This window comes from Maylandia zebra, linkage group LG16, assembly GCF_041146795.1.
Source record: "Maylandia zebra isolate NMK-2024a linkage group LG16, Mzebra_GT3a, whole genome shotgun sequence".
Classification (NCBI taxonomy): Eukaryota; Metazoa; Chordata; class Actinopteri; order Cichliformes; family Cichlidae; genus Maylandia; species Maylandia zebra.
The window spans coordinates 6,348,999-6,367,530 of NC_135182.1; the positions used below are offsets into that span (position 1 = coordinate 6,348,999).

Below are 18,532 nucleotides of genomic sequence, written 5' to 3' on the forward strand. Positions count from 1 at the left end.
TGTTAAAAAGAGAGGCAGGTTTCCACAGTCTGACTGTATGTCACACTAATAACACTGATACACACATGCATTCATGCACGCACAAATGTAATCCTTTGCATTTTCTTTGTGTTAATGTGATTTAAAGCCGTATGTGCAACGTGGACTCTCCACTTAAGTACGGCGAGTTTATTTTTTATCAAATGGCAAAGTTTGCAATGTCACTGAAGTTTGAGATGAGCTTTACTAAAAAACATCAGTAAAAATACAATGAGAATGGGAATTTTTTTTCTCACAGACACTTTATTAGTATTCGTAAGACAGAAACAGCAGGTCATGCAGTAGTTTTTTAATTGAGCACATATCCTCTGTGTCATTTTGGGATAAATGGCTAGCAGTACAGATTCACAGCTCCTGCTCTAAGACAGTATGACTTTAGTGGCTGTGTTGTCAGTCGAACAAAAACATATGACAAAGTTATCAAGGTGTACTTTGAAAAACTTTCACAAACATGCCATTTGAAAGAAATGTCAACACTCATGCTCTGTTTTCACATGCTATACACTTCTGCTTACTGTCACAGGAAAACTATAAATCTGTGTTATTCATGTAAAAAAATCACAATTGGCAAGAATGGAAACAAAACACAACAGAAACATTGTTACTGTAGCTAGTGGTGTTTGGTGTGCATGTTGTAGGTATTCAAGCTTGAAGCCAATGTGGAAATGATTAAAGCTGTAGTTTCATTAATGCTCACTTGAGGCTGGCTCTACATGTATGTCAGTCCCCCTAGACTCTCCATAATATGCTTGCTAGACTTAGTTCAAAGGTTAGCACTTAACCCTGTTTTCTGTGAATGCAGGTATGTGTAGCACTCTTTATCAAACTTCCCATGTGGGTTAATGACGTTTATTATCTTATCTTAGAAAGTTAAGCCTTAAAAACAGGACTTCACAATTCCATGGTTAATTTCAAATTATGTCTATATGTTTAACAGTTTCACAAAAAAAAGTATTAATTTTGGGTGCTAATGACTTTTGGTCATTTTTCATCTATTTAGACAAGATTCTTTCTCTCTCTGCTGGCAACTGGGAGGCGAGCCATTCAGTGGTGCGTTTGCGTGCTTCCTCCCAGCTATATTTGGGGACATATCCTAGATCCCTCTTGGCTTTCTCATAGGAAAAACTGAATGGCGTGTTCAACATGATGAGGAGCTGACGGTTCAGTGGCGGGACGATGCGTATGAAAGGCCGTAGGATCCAGGCTACTGTCTCCATAAGGAAAGTTAGTAAGTAGAAGAGGGTGAGTGGCAACATGGGTTTCTCTTGAATACTAAAACCCAGAGGAGACATCACGGCGTGGTTGAAGTCTGAATAACTCACAGGTGGTGTGTCATCAGAAACGAAGTAAAACTTCCCTCCAACAGCATTTCTTTTCTGCGGATCTTTGAGGCTGCGGGATGCTTGGAGATGAGCGGTGGCCACGTTGCCCACATAGACAGGCTTCACAAGGGCCTCGGGGAGCGACATACGAAGCAGAACATTTCGGTTTTTTATCCCATCGACCATGTGGCCTAGGAGGAAGCGGCAGCCCTCTCCATAGATATACGCAGGTCTGAGTGCACAGGTGGCTAGCTGGCCTCCGTTCTGGAGCACCTCACCGTTGGCCTTCAGGGTTTTCTCCTCAGCCTCACTCTTGGTCTTGCTGTAGTTGATGCCCAAACTGATGTCATAGACGGTGTCCTCACTGCCATTGATTATGGGTTCTCCCTTGGAGTTTGGCCCCATCACTTCAATGGTGCTGGTGTATATGAAGGACGGCACGTTCTCCCGAATACATGCCTCCAAAAGCAGCTGGGTTCCTACGAGGCAAAGATGCTGCTGAGTTAATATAACTAACAATAAACACTGCATATCTCAGAGCAGCACAAAACTTTTATGTTATCAGAGCAACAAGTGAATAAAGTGACTTTTCAAATATCTGCAATTATATTATGTCATCTCTGATTATGCATTTTCCCTTCATTATTTAACTGCTGTTTGTCTGTTCAGGTTATTCTCGTGTCAGGTTGCCAGTTTTGCTATGTATCTGCTTTAAGATACATTATATATAATGAAACCTGGCGCTTGTGCTGTGGTGCTGAACATGGTAAAAACCAAAATGTTAAAAAATAAGAGAACACTTGAATCACACACTGGATCTTGATGAATAAAATATTCAGTGGAAAATGTGTTCCCCCTAGTGATCTTCTTCCACTTATTCAAATCAGGTGGGTGGGTATGGTACACCCCAAACAGGTCTGTCGCAAGGCTAACGCACAGATAAAAACATGTTTGCAACTATTCACACCCTGTGAATCACTCAATTATAAAAAAGGCACCTACAGTTATGGTTAGGAGTTTACATCCACTCATCACGGACGTGAATATTATGGTAATTTTGAGGTTTTAGTTATTTATTCAAACTCTTCTTTTTTCCACAGAGGAATGATTGTACAGCAAAATCTTTAAAGACTTAAACAAACAGGAACTGGGTACACAAGTTTGTATACATATATATGTACATATATGTGTATATATATATATATTTTTTTTTTTTTTTTAAGGCAAGGCAACAGGGAGAGAAGGTTAGCTTTGCCAAATTATTACTAGAAATAAACGACCAAAAACGACAGTGATCTGAAACACACTGCTGATGCTGTAAAAGTACACCTATATAGACAAACACACAATTTGATATTATCAGTTGTGGCATTCCCAGAGTTGGACCTCAACATTATTGAAATGGTATGAAAGAGCTTTGAATGTCCTTCAAGAGGCCGGGAACACTTATCTTGAAGGCTACTTAAGAAAAACAAGGACGCTTGAATAAAAGAGTTCGGGCTGTGTTGAAGAATAAAGGTGGTCATACAAAACAATGACTTTCAAGCTTGTTAGAATTGCACAGGGTGTTTTTGCCTCATATGCTGTAAAGAAATGAGGAAGGGCTCAACACTGTTGCCCAGTACTAGGAAGGAAAACTGTCATTTGATTTGCTGGTGAACAGTTTTTAAAATGCATTGGACAGTTGTAGGTTTAACTAAAACAAAGAAGCAGGAATATTCATATGACATGCAAGTGCTTTAAGGAGTGTAAAGTAAGTGTGAACTGGAGGAAGTAGAAGTAAGCACTGGGCTGTAATAGTGAAAGCAGATCAACGGCCAGTTAACACAAGTAATGAAAGCAGTTTTAAATGTCAGTGGTACAAAAAACAAAAACTTTCAGCTGTAAATAATTCTGCTTCTTTGTTTTATGTATGTGATTTGATAAATGTATCTGAAGTCACATGAATTAGGTAAGCCTTCGGTGGATTTGTGACAGCCTTACCTTTGACATTCACTCCGAAAATCTCACTGTACTCCACTGAGTCTTTGATGTCAATGATGGATGCGATGTGGAAAACGATCGATGCCCCACGGCAGCATTTGATCAGGAAATCACCGTCCCTCATGTCCCCTTCGAAAGCTCGCAGCTTTGTCTCACCTTTGCAGTCTGACACAAAACAAACCAGTCACCGAGACAAAGCAGCAAGACGCAAGTTATTTAGTTTAATCTAAAGCAAATATTTGGTTTTCAATCTACTGTATTGGAGACATTAAAAACACATTTACATTACAGCTTTTAATTGAGGAAGTCAGAAAAGCTGAATTCTCAAATCTTTATATTGGTATATTCTTCGATTATGTCAGTAAAAGAATATATATAAGACAAATCTACTCCTGCCCATTTCATATCAATTCATGAATTTTAATCTGGAAAAGGGGATGTTTTGTAGAAAAGAACGGTTTACCCTCCAAACTCTGCAAATACTGCAGCTGCATCTGTTTGTCCAGAAGTCGAATCTCAGCCATTTTCTCTTCTTCCAGCAGCAGCCTCACCAGCCTCTTTCCCAAGAATCCACAGGCCCCCGTCACCACGCACACATCACCTCGCAGAGACATTGCAGGTCTCTTTGTATAAAATAAAGGCCCGTTAACAGTCAAAAAGCAGTTGTTTTCTCTCTGATGCAGAGCCTTCTCAAAAACAGCGGCTAAAAATGAAGAAAAACCCGAATACAGAATTGGTGTTGGATGTTTCGTGATCTGTCTGTGAGGGACGGACAACACCTTCTGTTCTCTCCACCTCAGCCCTTTTTGTAAGCCCAGAAAGTTTCCAAAAAAACCCTTCTTTTCTCTAAGGCAGTATTGAAAAAGGGGATGGGCTCAGCTACTCCAGCATGGAATGTGATGCTTTCTAGGGCTGGACAAAAAAGCAGCTGGAAGGGCTTACACCGTATGCCAAGGACATTTGCTTTTGGAAAATGTAATCTTTTGCTTAATTAGAAGGAGTATTTCATTAGAAGAGGCAGGGAGACTCAGCATGTGACAAAGCAGGAGCTGAGGGTTCTTTGCTGCTTTCTGCTTTCACAAAATGAACAATTCTACACGGAGAGGCACGTACCCCGGCCTAAGAAGCACTCAACAAACACTGAATCAGAATAAAAAATGTATTACAAGTAAAGTGTTTAAAATCCCATTAAAGTACAGAAGAACTACTGCTGAGTAGTCTAATATGTAACAATAAACCTACATATATAAAACATGAGCAGGTTCTTCCCACTGAAATGTACTAGTTAAATAAAAGATCATGAAGTGAGACTTCCTCTGTCAAATAACCGATTTACCTGCCGCATAGCACTTCAATATCTTTGACTTTGTTATATTCCACTTTGGCTTCTCAGCTCTTTGGTAATGCATTTTGTGTGTCTTTTATTGTATTTAAGGGCGTGCCTACAATACTCATACACCTTTTAATTACACATTACACTGTACTACGGAGGAACATACACACAAAGGCATCCGATAGCATGGTAAATATTAAATTCATGGCAGTGCAATTACAGAAAAACACTGAACTGGTATTGTTCAGTCTTTAATAGCACTGTGATGACAATGTTTAAACCTCTGTTTTATGTTATATTAACATATCTTTCTTTGTTTGAGTTTAACTGGGGGTTTGGATTCTCCTTCCTGGTTGGCAAAAGGTGTGGCAAAGGGCTGGGGGTCTGAAGTACTGCTGACAGCCTTATTGGACTAAACCACACGCTTCATTGCCTGGGGAGGTGTTTGGAGTTTTACTGTCTTGTGCTAGTTGCTATTTTGAGTTTAGTTTATTGAGTTGACCTTTTTATTGGCCAAGTTTTTGGTTCTGTTAATTATCTTTCATATTTTTGCGTCAATAAAACCCCCTTTTTTTTATTAAACACTTGTGTCCTCTATGCCTTACTGCTTGGTCCCTGACAAGCACAAACACCTCATACCAACTGTCAAGCACGGCGGTGGTGGCGTGATGATTGTGCTTGTTTTGCAACCACAGGGCTGTGTACCTCTGTATTCTAGAGTCAAATGCAGGGCCATCTGTGTAAAGCTTGACTGAAATTAGGTCATGCAATCCCCAGCACAACAGCAAATAACTGAAATAGAATTACTGAAAAATAACTAAACCAAGGTGCTGTAATGGTCCAATGAAAGTCACATTTCAAGCTGAAATACTGTGACTGGACCTTAAGAGAGCTGTGCAAGAAAGATCTGACTGGGAAACCACACACTTACTAGGAAACAACCTGTAACTGAGAAGTTAGTTAATGAGAACCATGGCTAACCATGCTTTCTGACCATAAGAATGACTATGATTTTCTGCTCAGTATGACCTTAATCTAGCTGTCAAGGCTAGAAAGTCATCAGATAAGTGTTTGCTGAGATCACAGAGAGAGCAAACCGAGGTCGATTTTCCTGGACTTCATTACAACTTCTATGCTTGCTTCACTTTTCAGACTTGGAAGCTACATCTATCTTTTATACTGTCTATGTTCGGCACAGTTTAATTCTGGAGGTTGTCAATTTGGATTAGGTCACTTTTAGCTAACTTCTAGTGGCCATTTTAAGAAATGCAGTTTTAGGCATTTCCACATTGGCTTTACTGCTTGATTGGCTGCTAGTTAACCCTTTTCTCTAACTATTTATGCCTGCAGACTATGGAGTACTTCTTCAACTACTATGTAAAACTCAGTTAGATTACTATGGTTGAATATTAGAAAAAAACCTTTTTAATGTTACCGTCCAGGCATACTGATATAAACAAGTCTATTTCAGACTTGTTTTTCTGCTTTATTGAGATTTTCAAAGGAGGGGTTTTATAGGGATTCTTTAAGGGGAAACACGAGTAGATGAGATGTGCACTCTACTAACAATGATTAAGTATCAAAGCCTGTCTAGAAAGGTGCAAGGCTACATGAGCCAAAGAAAAAAACAGCCGACATTTCAAGGTAACATCTGTCTGCCAGATGGGCAACTTTGTTTTTACATATACATGAATTATTATTATAAAGTCGGCCATTGTTTATTCAGCAGTGGGTACACTGGTCACTGGGCTGGAAACTCCTGGGTGTTACAGGGTTTTAATGGTCGCACCACAATCATCATATATAGAGCTGATACCTTTCTTAGAACTGACCTATAGCTGACAATGACACTGTTTCCGGCATCATATCCTATTACACATAGGCTAATTGTGTATTCCGATGTAGAAGCTTTGTTTTTTACACTAAGTTTTCAACAGTTTAATAAAATTAGGTCAGTATACTGAAAACGAGTGCTAACAGTGAAGTGCAGCGCTAGCACTCGCTTAGAGCAACTTTGGCTGACTTTTTAAACACACAAAAAGAAACCGCAACAGTTCATCCACGCACACTCCTGCACTGCATGTTAGTGTTTCTATTTGGAAGACCTTGGCAAAGCAGCCGATAAGATAGCTGTGTGCTGAGGAGGTGAAGGATAAAGTCTCAAGGGCAGTTTCATCGTCATTTGCTGACATCAAACACCAAGGAGTGAATGTGTGTGAGCTTCTTTGTATCTATGGAACAACAGTCTGATGTGTTAATGGCTGAGAGGACTTTGCGTACAGCGAATAATGCGATTCTGTGTTGCAGCATGAAATTTAATGGAAAGCATTAACAGACATCTTTGCTCATTACATTGTGTTTAAAAGCAGAAACAAACCTCGTGAAAGCATGACTGTCTGTGGATACAGGCTTGATTAATAGGAAGTTCCACACCCAAAATGTTGTCTTTGACGCTACAGTCTAGCTGAAATCTTATGACTCTGTGCCATAAAAACTTCTTTATTTTCCAATGTTTGCCCAAAACCCTGTGGTGTTTTAATCACCTAATCCATGCGTCATCATGACACAAATGATTCAGCTAATTCCTTTCGGTTTAGAGATGGAATAAAATAAATAGATCAAAAAAGCCTACAGAATTACAAACTATACAAAAATAGCATTTGAAATAATGTCGATTTTCTCTCTTAATTCAATTTTTCAGTGTAATTTATATGAAAAGATGATTTTGCCGCTAATTCTGACTTGCTGCCTTCAGTGTCCAGTGAATCAATGTCCAGTCAAACTGATCAGGATGGTGGGTTTGAGCTTTCGTTTAGGCATTATGTACATTATGCATATTCATTACATAATCAACAGATTAGCTGGGGTGCCACATAGCTGGCAGTAAATGAAAGGACAGGAAACGATACTAACAAGAGCACAGTGTTTGTAAGTACGAGTAAAGTCTTCAATGCTAATGTAAGCTAGCCTGCTTTGCTTGCACATGCAACTTGTGTTTGCAACCCACACTACTTCCTGTTTTGCCTTCTTTTCGCCACAGCGTGCAGGTAAATTTCATCATGCTGTGGTCTCACAGCAGCAACAGCCGGAAACCCCCTCGTCTGTGGCTATGAGCTCTTAGCTGTGGGAAGTGGGCAATCTTGTATCTGAGCCTCATCTACTGACCCCTCTGGCAGATGAACTGTCATTGTGCAGGCACGGATCCCCCCCAGAGGCTCCAGCACGTTGAACACCCTGTCCCACACGTCCTTGTCTGGATCATATCGCTGCACGATGTCGACCATGCATCTGCTGTTCCAGGAATATCCTCCCACCACATAGATCTGTCCATTGAACACAGTCACACCTACGTCGCTCTGGCCCCGAGGCATTGGTGACACCACCGTCCACTGGTCTGTGTCAGGGCTGTAGTATTCGCAGCCCAGCACGTCGTCATAGTCGCTGCAGCCTCGGAAATGATTTCCGCCCATGACATAGAGTCTGTCTTCCACAGTGCACATGCAGTGCAGGCCACGGAGCTCCGTCATGTCTGCCCGTCGACTCCACGTGTCAGCGACCGGGTCGTAACACCAAAGCTCCTTCTGGAAGGTGTCACGGGTGATGCCGCCTGTTTGGCACAAGAACAGGATTGGTATACAGATATTTAATTCAAGTAAAAGCATAAATACCACTGCTTCAAAATACTCCAATAAAAATCCTACTTATTCATTGTCCAGTAAAATGTTCTTTTTGACTGATATGATGTGACTCTAGATATTATTTGTACTAATACAAGTTGGTACAGTCATGCTAAAAAATCTTTTCTGCAGAACTCTATGAAATCCTGTGAAAAAGTACCTAAACCTCATGATTTAACAGCATTTAGAACCATCTTTAGTTTAGCCTAATTGTTTTCTGTAAGCCTATCAGTCTCTGATAACATTTAGAGACAACATTTGCTTCAGTTCATTGAGGTTTGTCTGTATTTGTTAACATAGTCTGGACTTTGACAGAGCCAGTGCAAAACCTTGATTCTTCTCCTTTTTAGCTGTAGATTTGCAGGGTGCTTGGGATCATTTTCTTGTTAAATGACCCAACGTGGTGCAAGCTTTAGCTGCGAATAGACTGCCTCACATTTGACTCTAGAATACTCTGATATACAGAGGAGGTCATGGTCTAGTTAGTGCAAGTTGCCCAGAGCATGCTATTTATTTATTTATTTTGTTATATGTATGAAAAGTAAATATTAAAAATCCATGTTTGCCTTAATTTTCAAATGAATGTTGTAAGCTATAATATGTCGTATAATATTGCACTGTGAAATTTAGTATGGTTAAAGAATAATATAAATACTAGAGTAAACTGCAAGAATTATTATGCTTTATTGAAGTACTGAGGTAAGGTGACCTTGTTACTTTCTATCTCTAATAAATAAACTAAAATGTGTTTAATCAAAAAGAATACAGAGTTAGTGAAACAGCAGATGTTGTTTATAAGATCGATATGTACGTGAACGTCTGCAGGAGAGTATGAGATAATGGACACACTGCTTCCTGTGGCCGAACATTAAAAACAGATGTGAGTAACGTCCTTCCTTTCACACCATGAATGCGATGCCAGTGTTCTTTCTTTGATCTTTTGCTTATTATTTATAAATGCCAAGGTGTTTGTCATCCAGAGCAGTGGCTGTTTTGTCATTAGGTGAAGGTTTGTCTTGTTTATTTTAGAGTTCAAATGATCCATTAGTCAGAAAATTAACACTTGCCCTCTTGAAAAGGAAAAATAACCCTAGATCCTTGTACACCTAACGACTAATTCAATAATTGAGAAATCAGGTTATTTTAATTACAACAAGCGAACCACTGAACTACAGTGAACAGTGAAAGTCTGTGTTTTAAGAAATGGTGAATGCTTTGTTTAGCGTTTACAAGTTTAATACTTCGGTAACCTTTTGTTGAAGCAGTGGTTTGTAATCGTACACCAAATTACATGCATTACCACTGTGGGCTTCTTGATGACATGCATACTGTCTAACTCAAAGAACCTCAGGTAGAAAGAGAATGGATGTGTGGATGTCCAAGTAAAGTATGCGCTGTTGTCTTCAAACTGCTATAATGCAGATATATGTTGTAACTTCAGACTGTGGGTTTGAACTTTGTTGCAAAGCGATGTGGTCCCCTTCAACTACAGGTTTCCTGATTCACAAGTGAAACCCGTCTTTCTGCTCTCAACTCTAAAAGCTGTTTTCCTGTCCAAGGTTGCTAAGAAACAGGCCTGAGAACTGTGTGAGAGCCGCTCATGAGACTGTGCATCTCAACAGGAAGTGGTTTCAAATAGGTCAGCCGTGAAGCATTATCTAATGCATTTTGTCAGGGTGGGTTTTCTTGTTCTCTCCAGACAGCCCTTTTAAAACTTTGACAAAACATCTCGACGAGCAAAAAATAAAAAATATATTAAAACGAACCAATTCAAAGCGCATGGTTCAAACACAAATTTGACCTGTTATTGATAACTCTCAGTAAAAAAGGGAGAAGTCAAGTATCATTGTTATACAACTGTAGACAGTCACTCTATAAACCTTTCTTGCTAACTGTTTCATTTGCAACCTCTTGCCTAAGTGTCAGTTCCTCATTTTTTCTTTAACGACAACAGGAATCTTCCTCTAACTCTGACCATGGCACTGATCGCTCTCTCTTATAGAAAATCTATAATTGAAATGAAACTGAAACAACAGTTCTCGAAATGGTTATGTGGTCATTTGTCATTTGCATTGCAAACATAATGACAAATAGACTCCATTCAGTGGTATTTAACACTCTTCTGTGCAGCACAGTGTTTAACCTTTTGAAATCTGCTTTGAATGGTTACATTTTACTATTTAGTTTGCTAGCATGCTCCCATATATCTACATTTTAACGACAAAAGTGAACTAAACAATAACATTTATGATGTAAAAAGTCAGTCAGATGTTGAAATCGTGCAAATTGAGAAAATTAAACATTCACAAGAGCTGAAAATGTAACAGGATGAGAAAAAATGCTTTCACTCACCCAATTTGTAGATATGAAGATAATTTGAATCAAATAATAATAATAGGTGAATACAGTTAAATAATAAATTAAGTTTTGCAAACCTTTTCACTAGCTGGGATTCTGAAAAGATGGTGAAATATTAAATATATGTAAATAGTTTTGGCATTTTCCTGTTAAAATACACAAAGCTTACCTTTACGCTATAAGTACTAGCGAATCTTGCTGTAAGACATAAGCTTTAATTGGCAGGAGAGTGCTGTTAGTACCAAGTTTTGACTAAAAGTCAGATTGGGGATTGTGTTTTTCTCAACAGGTGAAGTGAACACACCTGTATTTGAAGCTCCTTTAAGATTTTAAATTAGATTTAAGACAGATTTCATAAGCTTTGCTTCTGCTACAGTAGAAATCCTCCAGCGTGACCACTTGGGCTTTCATAATTTTACAAAATTATAAATCAATTAAATAAGTTCATTTTTAGTGAATTGGTTGTGTTTCTAAACTATTTATGTATAACTTTAACTGTATTTACTTTAGATTTTAATGCAGGACTTATCACTAATTGTGGACTTATCGTGTCATATTAAAGGTGTAAATACAGCCTATTTCTCATGTTTAAAAAAAAAAGGTGGAAAAATCTGTAAATGCTAGTAATTACTTTATAATCTTATACTGCAGGATTTGTTTTAACAGGGTTAATTGTTGCTGTCTTACCTGAAATGTACATGAGGCCTTCATGGACTGTTCCAGCATGTCCATAGTGGGGCTCCACCATACTGTTCACAAAGGTCCACTCATTTTTCTTCAGATTGTAGCACTCCACCGTATCTGAGCAAAATCACAGAGGGATGTTTATGCAATTTATTCAGCAAATACCTTTTTAAATGGCAGTAAATAATCCTAATAGGGAGAGCTATAACAGATCAGTGATAGCAGCAGTGTCCATAAACATCTTTTGAACAATTCAAACGTTACTTTTTAGTAGAAAAAGAACTGAATGGTAAAAAGGAAGCGGTTACTAGCTTACACTGAAAAAGAAATTTATTACAGCTCACCAATTTCTCCTGAGGCGTTCCTTCCTCCCACTGCAAACAGCTTCCCATTCAGGGCACTGAGATGGAAGAAAGTCCTCTTGTCATTGAGTGACGCAATCTGTAACCACTTGTCAAATCGTGGATCGTAGCGGTAGGCGCTGTCTATGGCTGTCTTGCCCTTTGTGTCGTAAGTACTCTGACCTGAGAAGTCGAAAAGATTCAGTGTTACCTTGGTGATTGCAACAAAAGGCCATTTACAACCTGTTCATATCAGTGTAGATCATTTATTCATGCTTAGTTTTGATGATGCTTGAACTAAAAACGCTGGCTTATACAAAATTAAATACTCATATTAGATGAACACATGGCTTAAATTGGCTGTTTGTATGTTTATGTGTGTACTCCGCTCTGACCTCCAACAATGAAGAGAAAGCCGCCTAGAAGAGCCACACCATGCTGATAGCGTGGCACCTCCATGGGCTTCAGGGCCCTCCAATGGCCGGTTTTCTCGTCGTACAGCCTTAACTCCCGGCTCACCACCAGCTGTTGTCGCATTACACCACCCAGGACCAGAATATGAGTTGCGTCTGACCTTATCTGTGTCCTCTCTGTTTGCAGGGCTGGCTGCATGTAAGGCATCATCTGGTAGTTACTGGCCTCCAGCAAGAGGTTCACACAGGCTGTCTCAGAGCGCATCAGAGAGTCGCTTTCTTCTTCATCATCCTGAGAGATCTGAATCAGCTCACTGGGGCTCATCAGTGGGAAGCGAATATGCCGCATCAAGGCATAAACAGAAGTTCGGCGTTTGGCAGACTCGTGGTCCAGCCATCCTCTTGCAATATGATAGAGCTCCAGTTCCGAGAAACCTTTCAGCGAATTGCTGGCAAGAGCGTTGGCCATGCTGGTCTCCGAGAGGTCAAGGTAGCGGCCACACTCCACTAACTCTGAGAGGTTCTGACTCACAAACTCACCTGTTGTGATACAGATAATCAACAATCAATGAAAATTACCAAGTTTATTAGAGTTTTAGATATAGTTTTCTATTTAACAATGAGGGGCCACATACAATAAGGATGATATAAGGATAGATATGCTTATTTCAGGTAGTGCTGATGACTGGAAACATTTAATAACCATTAAATAATAACCACTGATAATCAAAGATCATATCACTTACCGATATTCTGCTGAACGTCCTCTAGAAGCAAGTCTGTGGCTATGCGCTCAACTTCCACACAGTTATCAATAGTGATCTGCAATGAACAACACAGAAAATAGAGTCATCAAACAGATAGAGTTAATAGTCTTTGCTCTATACTGCATTGTCATTCATTGCCATGGCTCCCTTCCAATGTCATATTATGTTCTGATCCTGAGTGCATGTGAAGGACAAAGAAGCAATCAGAGGGATTTGGCAGCTCATTAGCTAGGCCTCCAGTGTACTTGAATATAATTAGCAGAATCCTGAACGAATGTGACCTTAAACTGAAAGAAGAAGTGCTCACCTCACTGCTCAGAAGCTGATTGCAAAACCGCAGGACTGGCATGACCTGCAAGAAGTTTGCGGCCTCCAGTGTGTCCTGAAGATTGCCCATGTCGAGGCTCACTTTGGATGTGTAAATGAAGTCTATAATGTTCTTTAAGCCCAACTTAGTGACCCCATGCAGCTTGATCTCTCTCATCTCCTGCTCCCTCATGCCTCCTGAACAAGAATAAGCAAGGATCAAAAAGAGACAGAAAGCATGTATTTGCATTGCTTTAGAAGATTTGCCTTGTGTAGGCATGATGCACAGTCATTATGCAAATAGGAAGGACAGGGACTAGAAAGAGAGAGCATATTTCTCCTGTTTTGGCTTCCCTTCATTGGCTTCCTGTTAAATCCAGAATTGAATTCAAAATCCTGCTCCTCACATACAAGGTCTTAAATAATCAGGCCCCATCTTATCTTAATGACCTTGTAGTACCATATCACCCTATTAGAGCACTTCGCTCTCGCTCTGCAGGCCTACTTGTTGTTCCTAGAGTATTTAAAAGTAGAATGGGAGGGAGAGCCTTCAGTTTTCAGGCCCCTCTTCTGTGGAACCAGCTTCCAGTTTGGATTTGGGAGACAGACACTATCTCTACTTTTAAGATTAGGCTTCAAACTTTCCTTTTTGCTAAAGCATATAGTTAGGGCTGGACCAGGTGACCCTGAATCCTCCCTTAGTTATGCTGCAATAGATGTAGGCTGCCGGGGGATTCCCATGATGCATTGAGTTTTTCCTTTCCAGTCACCTTTCTCACTCACTATGTATTAACAGACCTCTCTGCATTGAATCATATCTGTTATTAACCTCTGTCTCTCTTCCACAGCATGTCTTTTATCCTGTTTTCCTTCTCTCACCCCAACCGGTCGCAGCAGATGGCCCCGCCCCTCCCTGAGCCTGGTTCTGCCGGAGGTTTCTTCCTGTTAAAAGGGAGTTTTTCCTTCCCACTGTCGCCAAAGTGCTTGCTAAAAAGGGGTCATATGATTGTTGGGTTTTTCTCTGTATCTATGAAGCGCCTTGAGGTGACTTTTGTTGTGATTTGGCGCTATATAAATAAAATTGAATTGAATTGAATTTGTTAATTATGTATTCAGATGTAAATATCTTTTGTGAAAATCTCACCTCAAAGGAAGCTGTGAGCAAAGAGGAGCCAGAATCTCTAAACAGACTTCCTTTTGGGGGTTTTAAGATGCTTGCTAATGTTTATCTATCTAAAGAGTAAGTCTGAGTTAAGCAAACAGAAAACCTTTTCTGTCTGCTGCACTGCGTTACAAACATACGTACTTCCTTCCTACAAAACTGCACTTGTATGATGACTACAATGTCACTGTTACCTTTCTTTCTCAATGCAGTGCCTCAACGATAGAAAGGAAAACAAACCTGTGAACATCGCTTTAAAGTAGTCGCTGGATGAAGCCATGATGACTCTGTGGACGGGAAACTTTTCCTTGCTATCTCCAGGAACTAAGACAACATCACAGAGCGTCTCGTCTCCCCGAAAACTATCAAAGCCCTTTGGGGAAAATAATTCGATGGGTTAGTTGTTAAAATGAACCCTCAAAATAATTTAATAACAAACAGCTGTTCAGACAGTAATAAAGACCTTTAGCACATCCTCTCCATGTTCAGTGCTACTGAACACCTTGGACAGGGGCCGGGGAGGAAGCTTGGGCTTTGTTGATTTGTCAGGGCGTTTAGGTGGTATTTCCATGGGTGGTGGGAGAACAAAAACTGGTGCTGGAGCTGGAGCAGGAGGCACAATAAGTGCTGGTGGAGCTGGTCTGTCATCTATGGAGGGGAAACACAAATTTCACTGAATTTGAGAGGTGAGAGAAGCCAATACTCCTGCTGATGCTGCAGGTACACTGAGCTACAGCTAAGAACAAATAATGGATTTCTGCTGCAGTGGAAACATGAAAGATTTAGCATCAAAATCTAATCAGAAAAGCCAAAGTAAGCACATATTAAGCAGAAATCTTACTGTAAAAGGTAAGATTTAACATTATTAAACACAAAATGTTGACTTTTTTTTTTTTTTTGCCTGTCCCGTTTGGCTCTTTTGCCATCAGAATTATTGTCTAAAGGCAAAGAAAGATGCCCAACGGATTTACTTTGCCAAACTGACCATCCCAGCCTTGCCGTAATGGTCCATTTGATTCACCTTTTATTGTTTATTTTATTTTCACTTGCTGAATACGGGACAGACTTGACTGGGGGAAAGAAGGGGAGAAAGAAAGAGGGAAAGAGAAACAGCTGAGAAGAGGGACGGGGGAGAAGGGCAAAAAACTAAAACCAACAGAACGGGCAGGGAAAAAAAAAAATAAAAAAAATAAAAAAAATGCATATATCAATCACCTGGATCAGCTGTTGAGAAAGAAAAAAGAAAACAAGCAGAAGAGAACGAGTAATAGAATAAACAACATCACAATGATATATGGGAATATGACAGTAAATACTAAATATTAAACATTATTGTGCAGCACATAAGATCAACAGAACACAGTGTGCTTTGAGGTAGGAGCCAAAAAGGGTGTAGTTTGTGGGTGTGATCACCCGTGTGTACACCTGTGAGCATGGACGCGCTTGTTTTTTTTAAAAGGTTCCTTCATGTAATGATCTGCTAGAGGGTGTGGGGGGGCCACAGCCCCGTCCTCCAGGGCATGAAGCGGGTATGGAGGAAATCAAAACTCCAGACATCCAGAGGCCCCCAGAACACAAGAGACCAAGGAAGACCAACAGAGGGGCAGCCGCGCCACTGTCCCAGAAAGAGCTGAGGAGAGTCCCAGATGAGGGCTCACTCAGCAGCAACAAAATGTTGACATTGATAGTTCTGTGTCACCATGGACACTCACCTTGTTGAACAGGAGGAGGAGGAGGTCTTTCTGGCTGAGCCGGGTGTCTCTGATCCCTGGATTGATTCCTGCTGCCTAGACGAGACAGTCTGCGGCTCAGCCTACCTGCCCCGCTGTCGTCTCCATTCGCCCTGCACAGGAAGGATTCACAGTAAAAGAACAGGTCTGTCATTAGCTGTCATTTTACAAAGTGATGTTTACGAAGTGACAAACAATGTTGCAGAATTATGGATATGGTTTTATAAATTTATTATGTGCACTAGTGCAAACAAGGTCACAAATTAAACATCTGGTGAGTTTACTTTAGGTTTCAGCTACACTGTTTTTAATTGGTAGGAATATTCATTGTGTTTTGGCTCTCAGCACTTCCTCTTAGAAGCGTGTAAAAATGCTGCTTTCTTCAGCGGACCCTCTCTACCGCTCAAAGCATCTCAGATCTGAAACATTTGATTAATGATGCTTTTTTCTTGGGAGAAGGCCTAATTTGCAAAAGTCCCTTATCTGTTTTGTAGTGCGTGTCCTGTGGCCTGAAAAAGAGGAAGCAGTGGACTTTTTTTTAAAAAGTGCACTATGTCTCCTCTTAAAACGGTTTCCTGCTGTGGGTCTTACACTCAGGTGAAAAGGCATCTACATGTTTGTTCCATCGACAATAGGAAGACGTGGCCTCACATATAGAATAAAATCCAAATCTACGACACATCAACAATCTACAGAGCACCGCTCAAAAACATGTTCCCGTGTTTTCGAAGTGCAACTATAGACAAGCAGATCCTAACTTGGTTACTAATTACACGTGTGATGAGATGCAATATGTTACAAGTTATGAGTAATCTTTCGGTGAAAGTGCACAACGAGAGACTTCTCAGAGCACACTCATCTTTTAAACTCAACCTCCACTCTGCAGCTTTGTGATTGCAACGCTCTCAGCTGTTGACAAAATCTGTCTTCATACAGATATAAACATGAAAACACCTGCAGATGAGCTCAAAACTGCTTTTTCGGGTGGGTGTTCCTGCTGCAGCAGGTGTCTCCACAACCACATTTTCCCATAAGACACACACACAGACACACACAGACACACACACACACTGAGTGAAAACGTCAGCCTCGTTGTTGTGGCTGGTAAAAACGTCTCTAAAGAATTTTCTTCTGCTCCTTCTTCTAAAACCTTCACCTAAAAAAATATCCTCAACTCATTTCTATTGTATGTTTCACAAAAGTGTTGAATATTGATTAACTAGATGAGAAATGATGAGATCTAATGTAATGATGAAAACCTTCCTTACCCCATGTCATTGGCCTCTTGGGGATGAGGACTGTTGTTTCGCTGATGAGACTTCCTACATGAAGAAATAAAAAAAAGTAACAATGTATTGGTGTTGCATAAATGTATCTGCGGACCACAAAGCACCTTTTTGCGGTGTCTACTTTACTACAGTAAATTCTTTCTAGCTTAGGTCCGCATGCAATGCTTTTCTAAGTTAGGCAAAGATTTGTACTTGTGTGAGTATGGATTCGACACAGAAATAACACTTCTCTGTTAGGCTGTTTTGTTGGTCTCGCATGATAATTTAGTCAGATTTGCTTCAAAGTTTCCTATTGCAGCATTCTTGTTTTTTCACAGCATATTTGATGTGGCCTCACATGATGGCAGACAACACAACCTTCACTGAACTTCACTTCAAATGTTCTCGTCATCATTCCCATCACAGCTCTCGCATTTCCTCGTGAAGAAAACCTCAAATGTGCATGCTGAAACTGACGTACAGTCTGTGAAAAATTCTGTAATATTTGATCTTGTTATGCACAAAACCCAACCCAACTTCACAGCTACTGTTCAGCAATCTGAAAATATGATTAGCATGCTTGTTAGCAGATAAGCAGATAAGATCAGCTGTGTGACAAACGCTTTGGTTTTGCTTTTTGAAAGGTTGATATTGTTGCGTTCGACCTTTATTGACCTCGTACATAAAGCTCATTGTCAACGATTGTGCGCACACCTGCAGTTTACCTCAACTCTTAATAATAATGATAATAATGAGAAGACTTTAATACCCATAATATCTAGGTAACTGGTTATAAATAAGTGAAACGCTACACTTCTGTAGCATCCTTGTACAGCTGAAATATGCACACGACTTGGTGGCACTTTGCTGTGTGCTGTGCAGCTGCCTCACCTGCACTTTTGTAAAAGTACAAAAAAGGGACATTTGTGGGTGACCTACCTGGAAGAAGAAAGCTTCCTCAGCAGACTTGACCCGAGCCCTCCCTCCAGCCTGGCAGTTGATCCAAAACAAACTCTAAAAAGAAAGACTGAGCAGAAAATGTCTGCTCCACTGTGCCAGCTGGTTGAAGAGTTGAAGCGTCTGAGTGAGCTTCACCGTTTTAGCTTAACCAAGACCTCAGTTACTTCCTGTGCTACTTCTCTTTCTCAC

General features: G+C 40.2%; 2 protein-coding genes across 2 annotated transcripts; both read right to left on the reverse strand.

Annotated features, from left to right (window-relative positions):
• Positions 1 to 262: 262 nt before the first annotated feature.
• On the reverse strand, positions 263 to 4,167 carry hsd3b1 (hydroxy-delta-5-steroid dehydrogenase, 3 beta- and steroid delta-isomerase 1). Its single transcript, XM_004572996.6, has 3 exons — positions 3,808 to 4,167; positions 3,345 to 3,509; positions 263 to 1,840 (listed from the first exon to the last, which is right to left on the reverse strand). Exons 1-3 carry the CDS (start codon positions 3,956 to 3,958, stop codon positions 1,032 to 1,034), a joined length of 1,125 nt encoding a protein of 374 aa, XP_004573053.1. The 5' UTR covers positions 3,959 to 4,167; the 3' UTR covers positions 263 to 1,031.
• A 2,756-nt stretch (positions 4,168 to 6,923) lies between these two features.
• si:rp71-68n21.9 (kelch-like protein 9) lies at positions 6,924 to 18,473 on the reverse strand. The gene is made up of 11 exons (XM_004572993.4): positions 18,323 to 18,473; positions 17,384 to 17,437; positions 16,098 to 16,228; positions 14,849 to 15,033; positions 14,626 to 14,758; positions 13,225 to 13,421; positions 12,897 to 12,972; positions 12,133 to 12,690; positions 11,741 to 11,920; positions 11,400 to 11,513; positions 6,924 to 8,284 (listed from the first exon to the last, which is right to left on the reverse strand). Exons 2-11 carry the CDS (start codon positions 17,386 to 17,388, stop codon positions 7,785 to 7,787), a joined length of 2,079 nt encoding a protein of 692 aa, XP_004573050.2. The 5' UTR covers positions 17,389 to 17,437; positions 18,323 to 18,473; the 3' UTR covers positions 6,924 to 7,784.
• Positions 18,474 to 18,532: the final 59 nt, after the last annotated feature.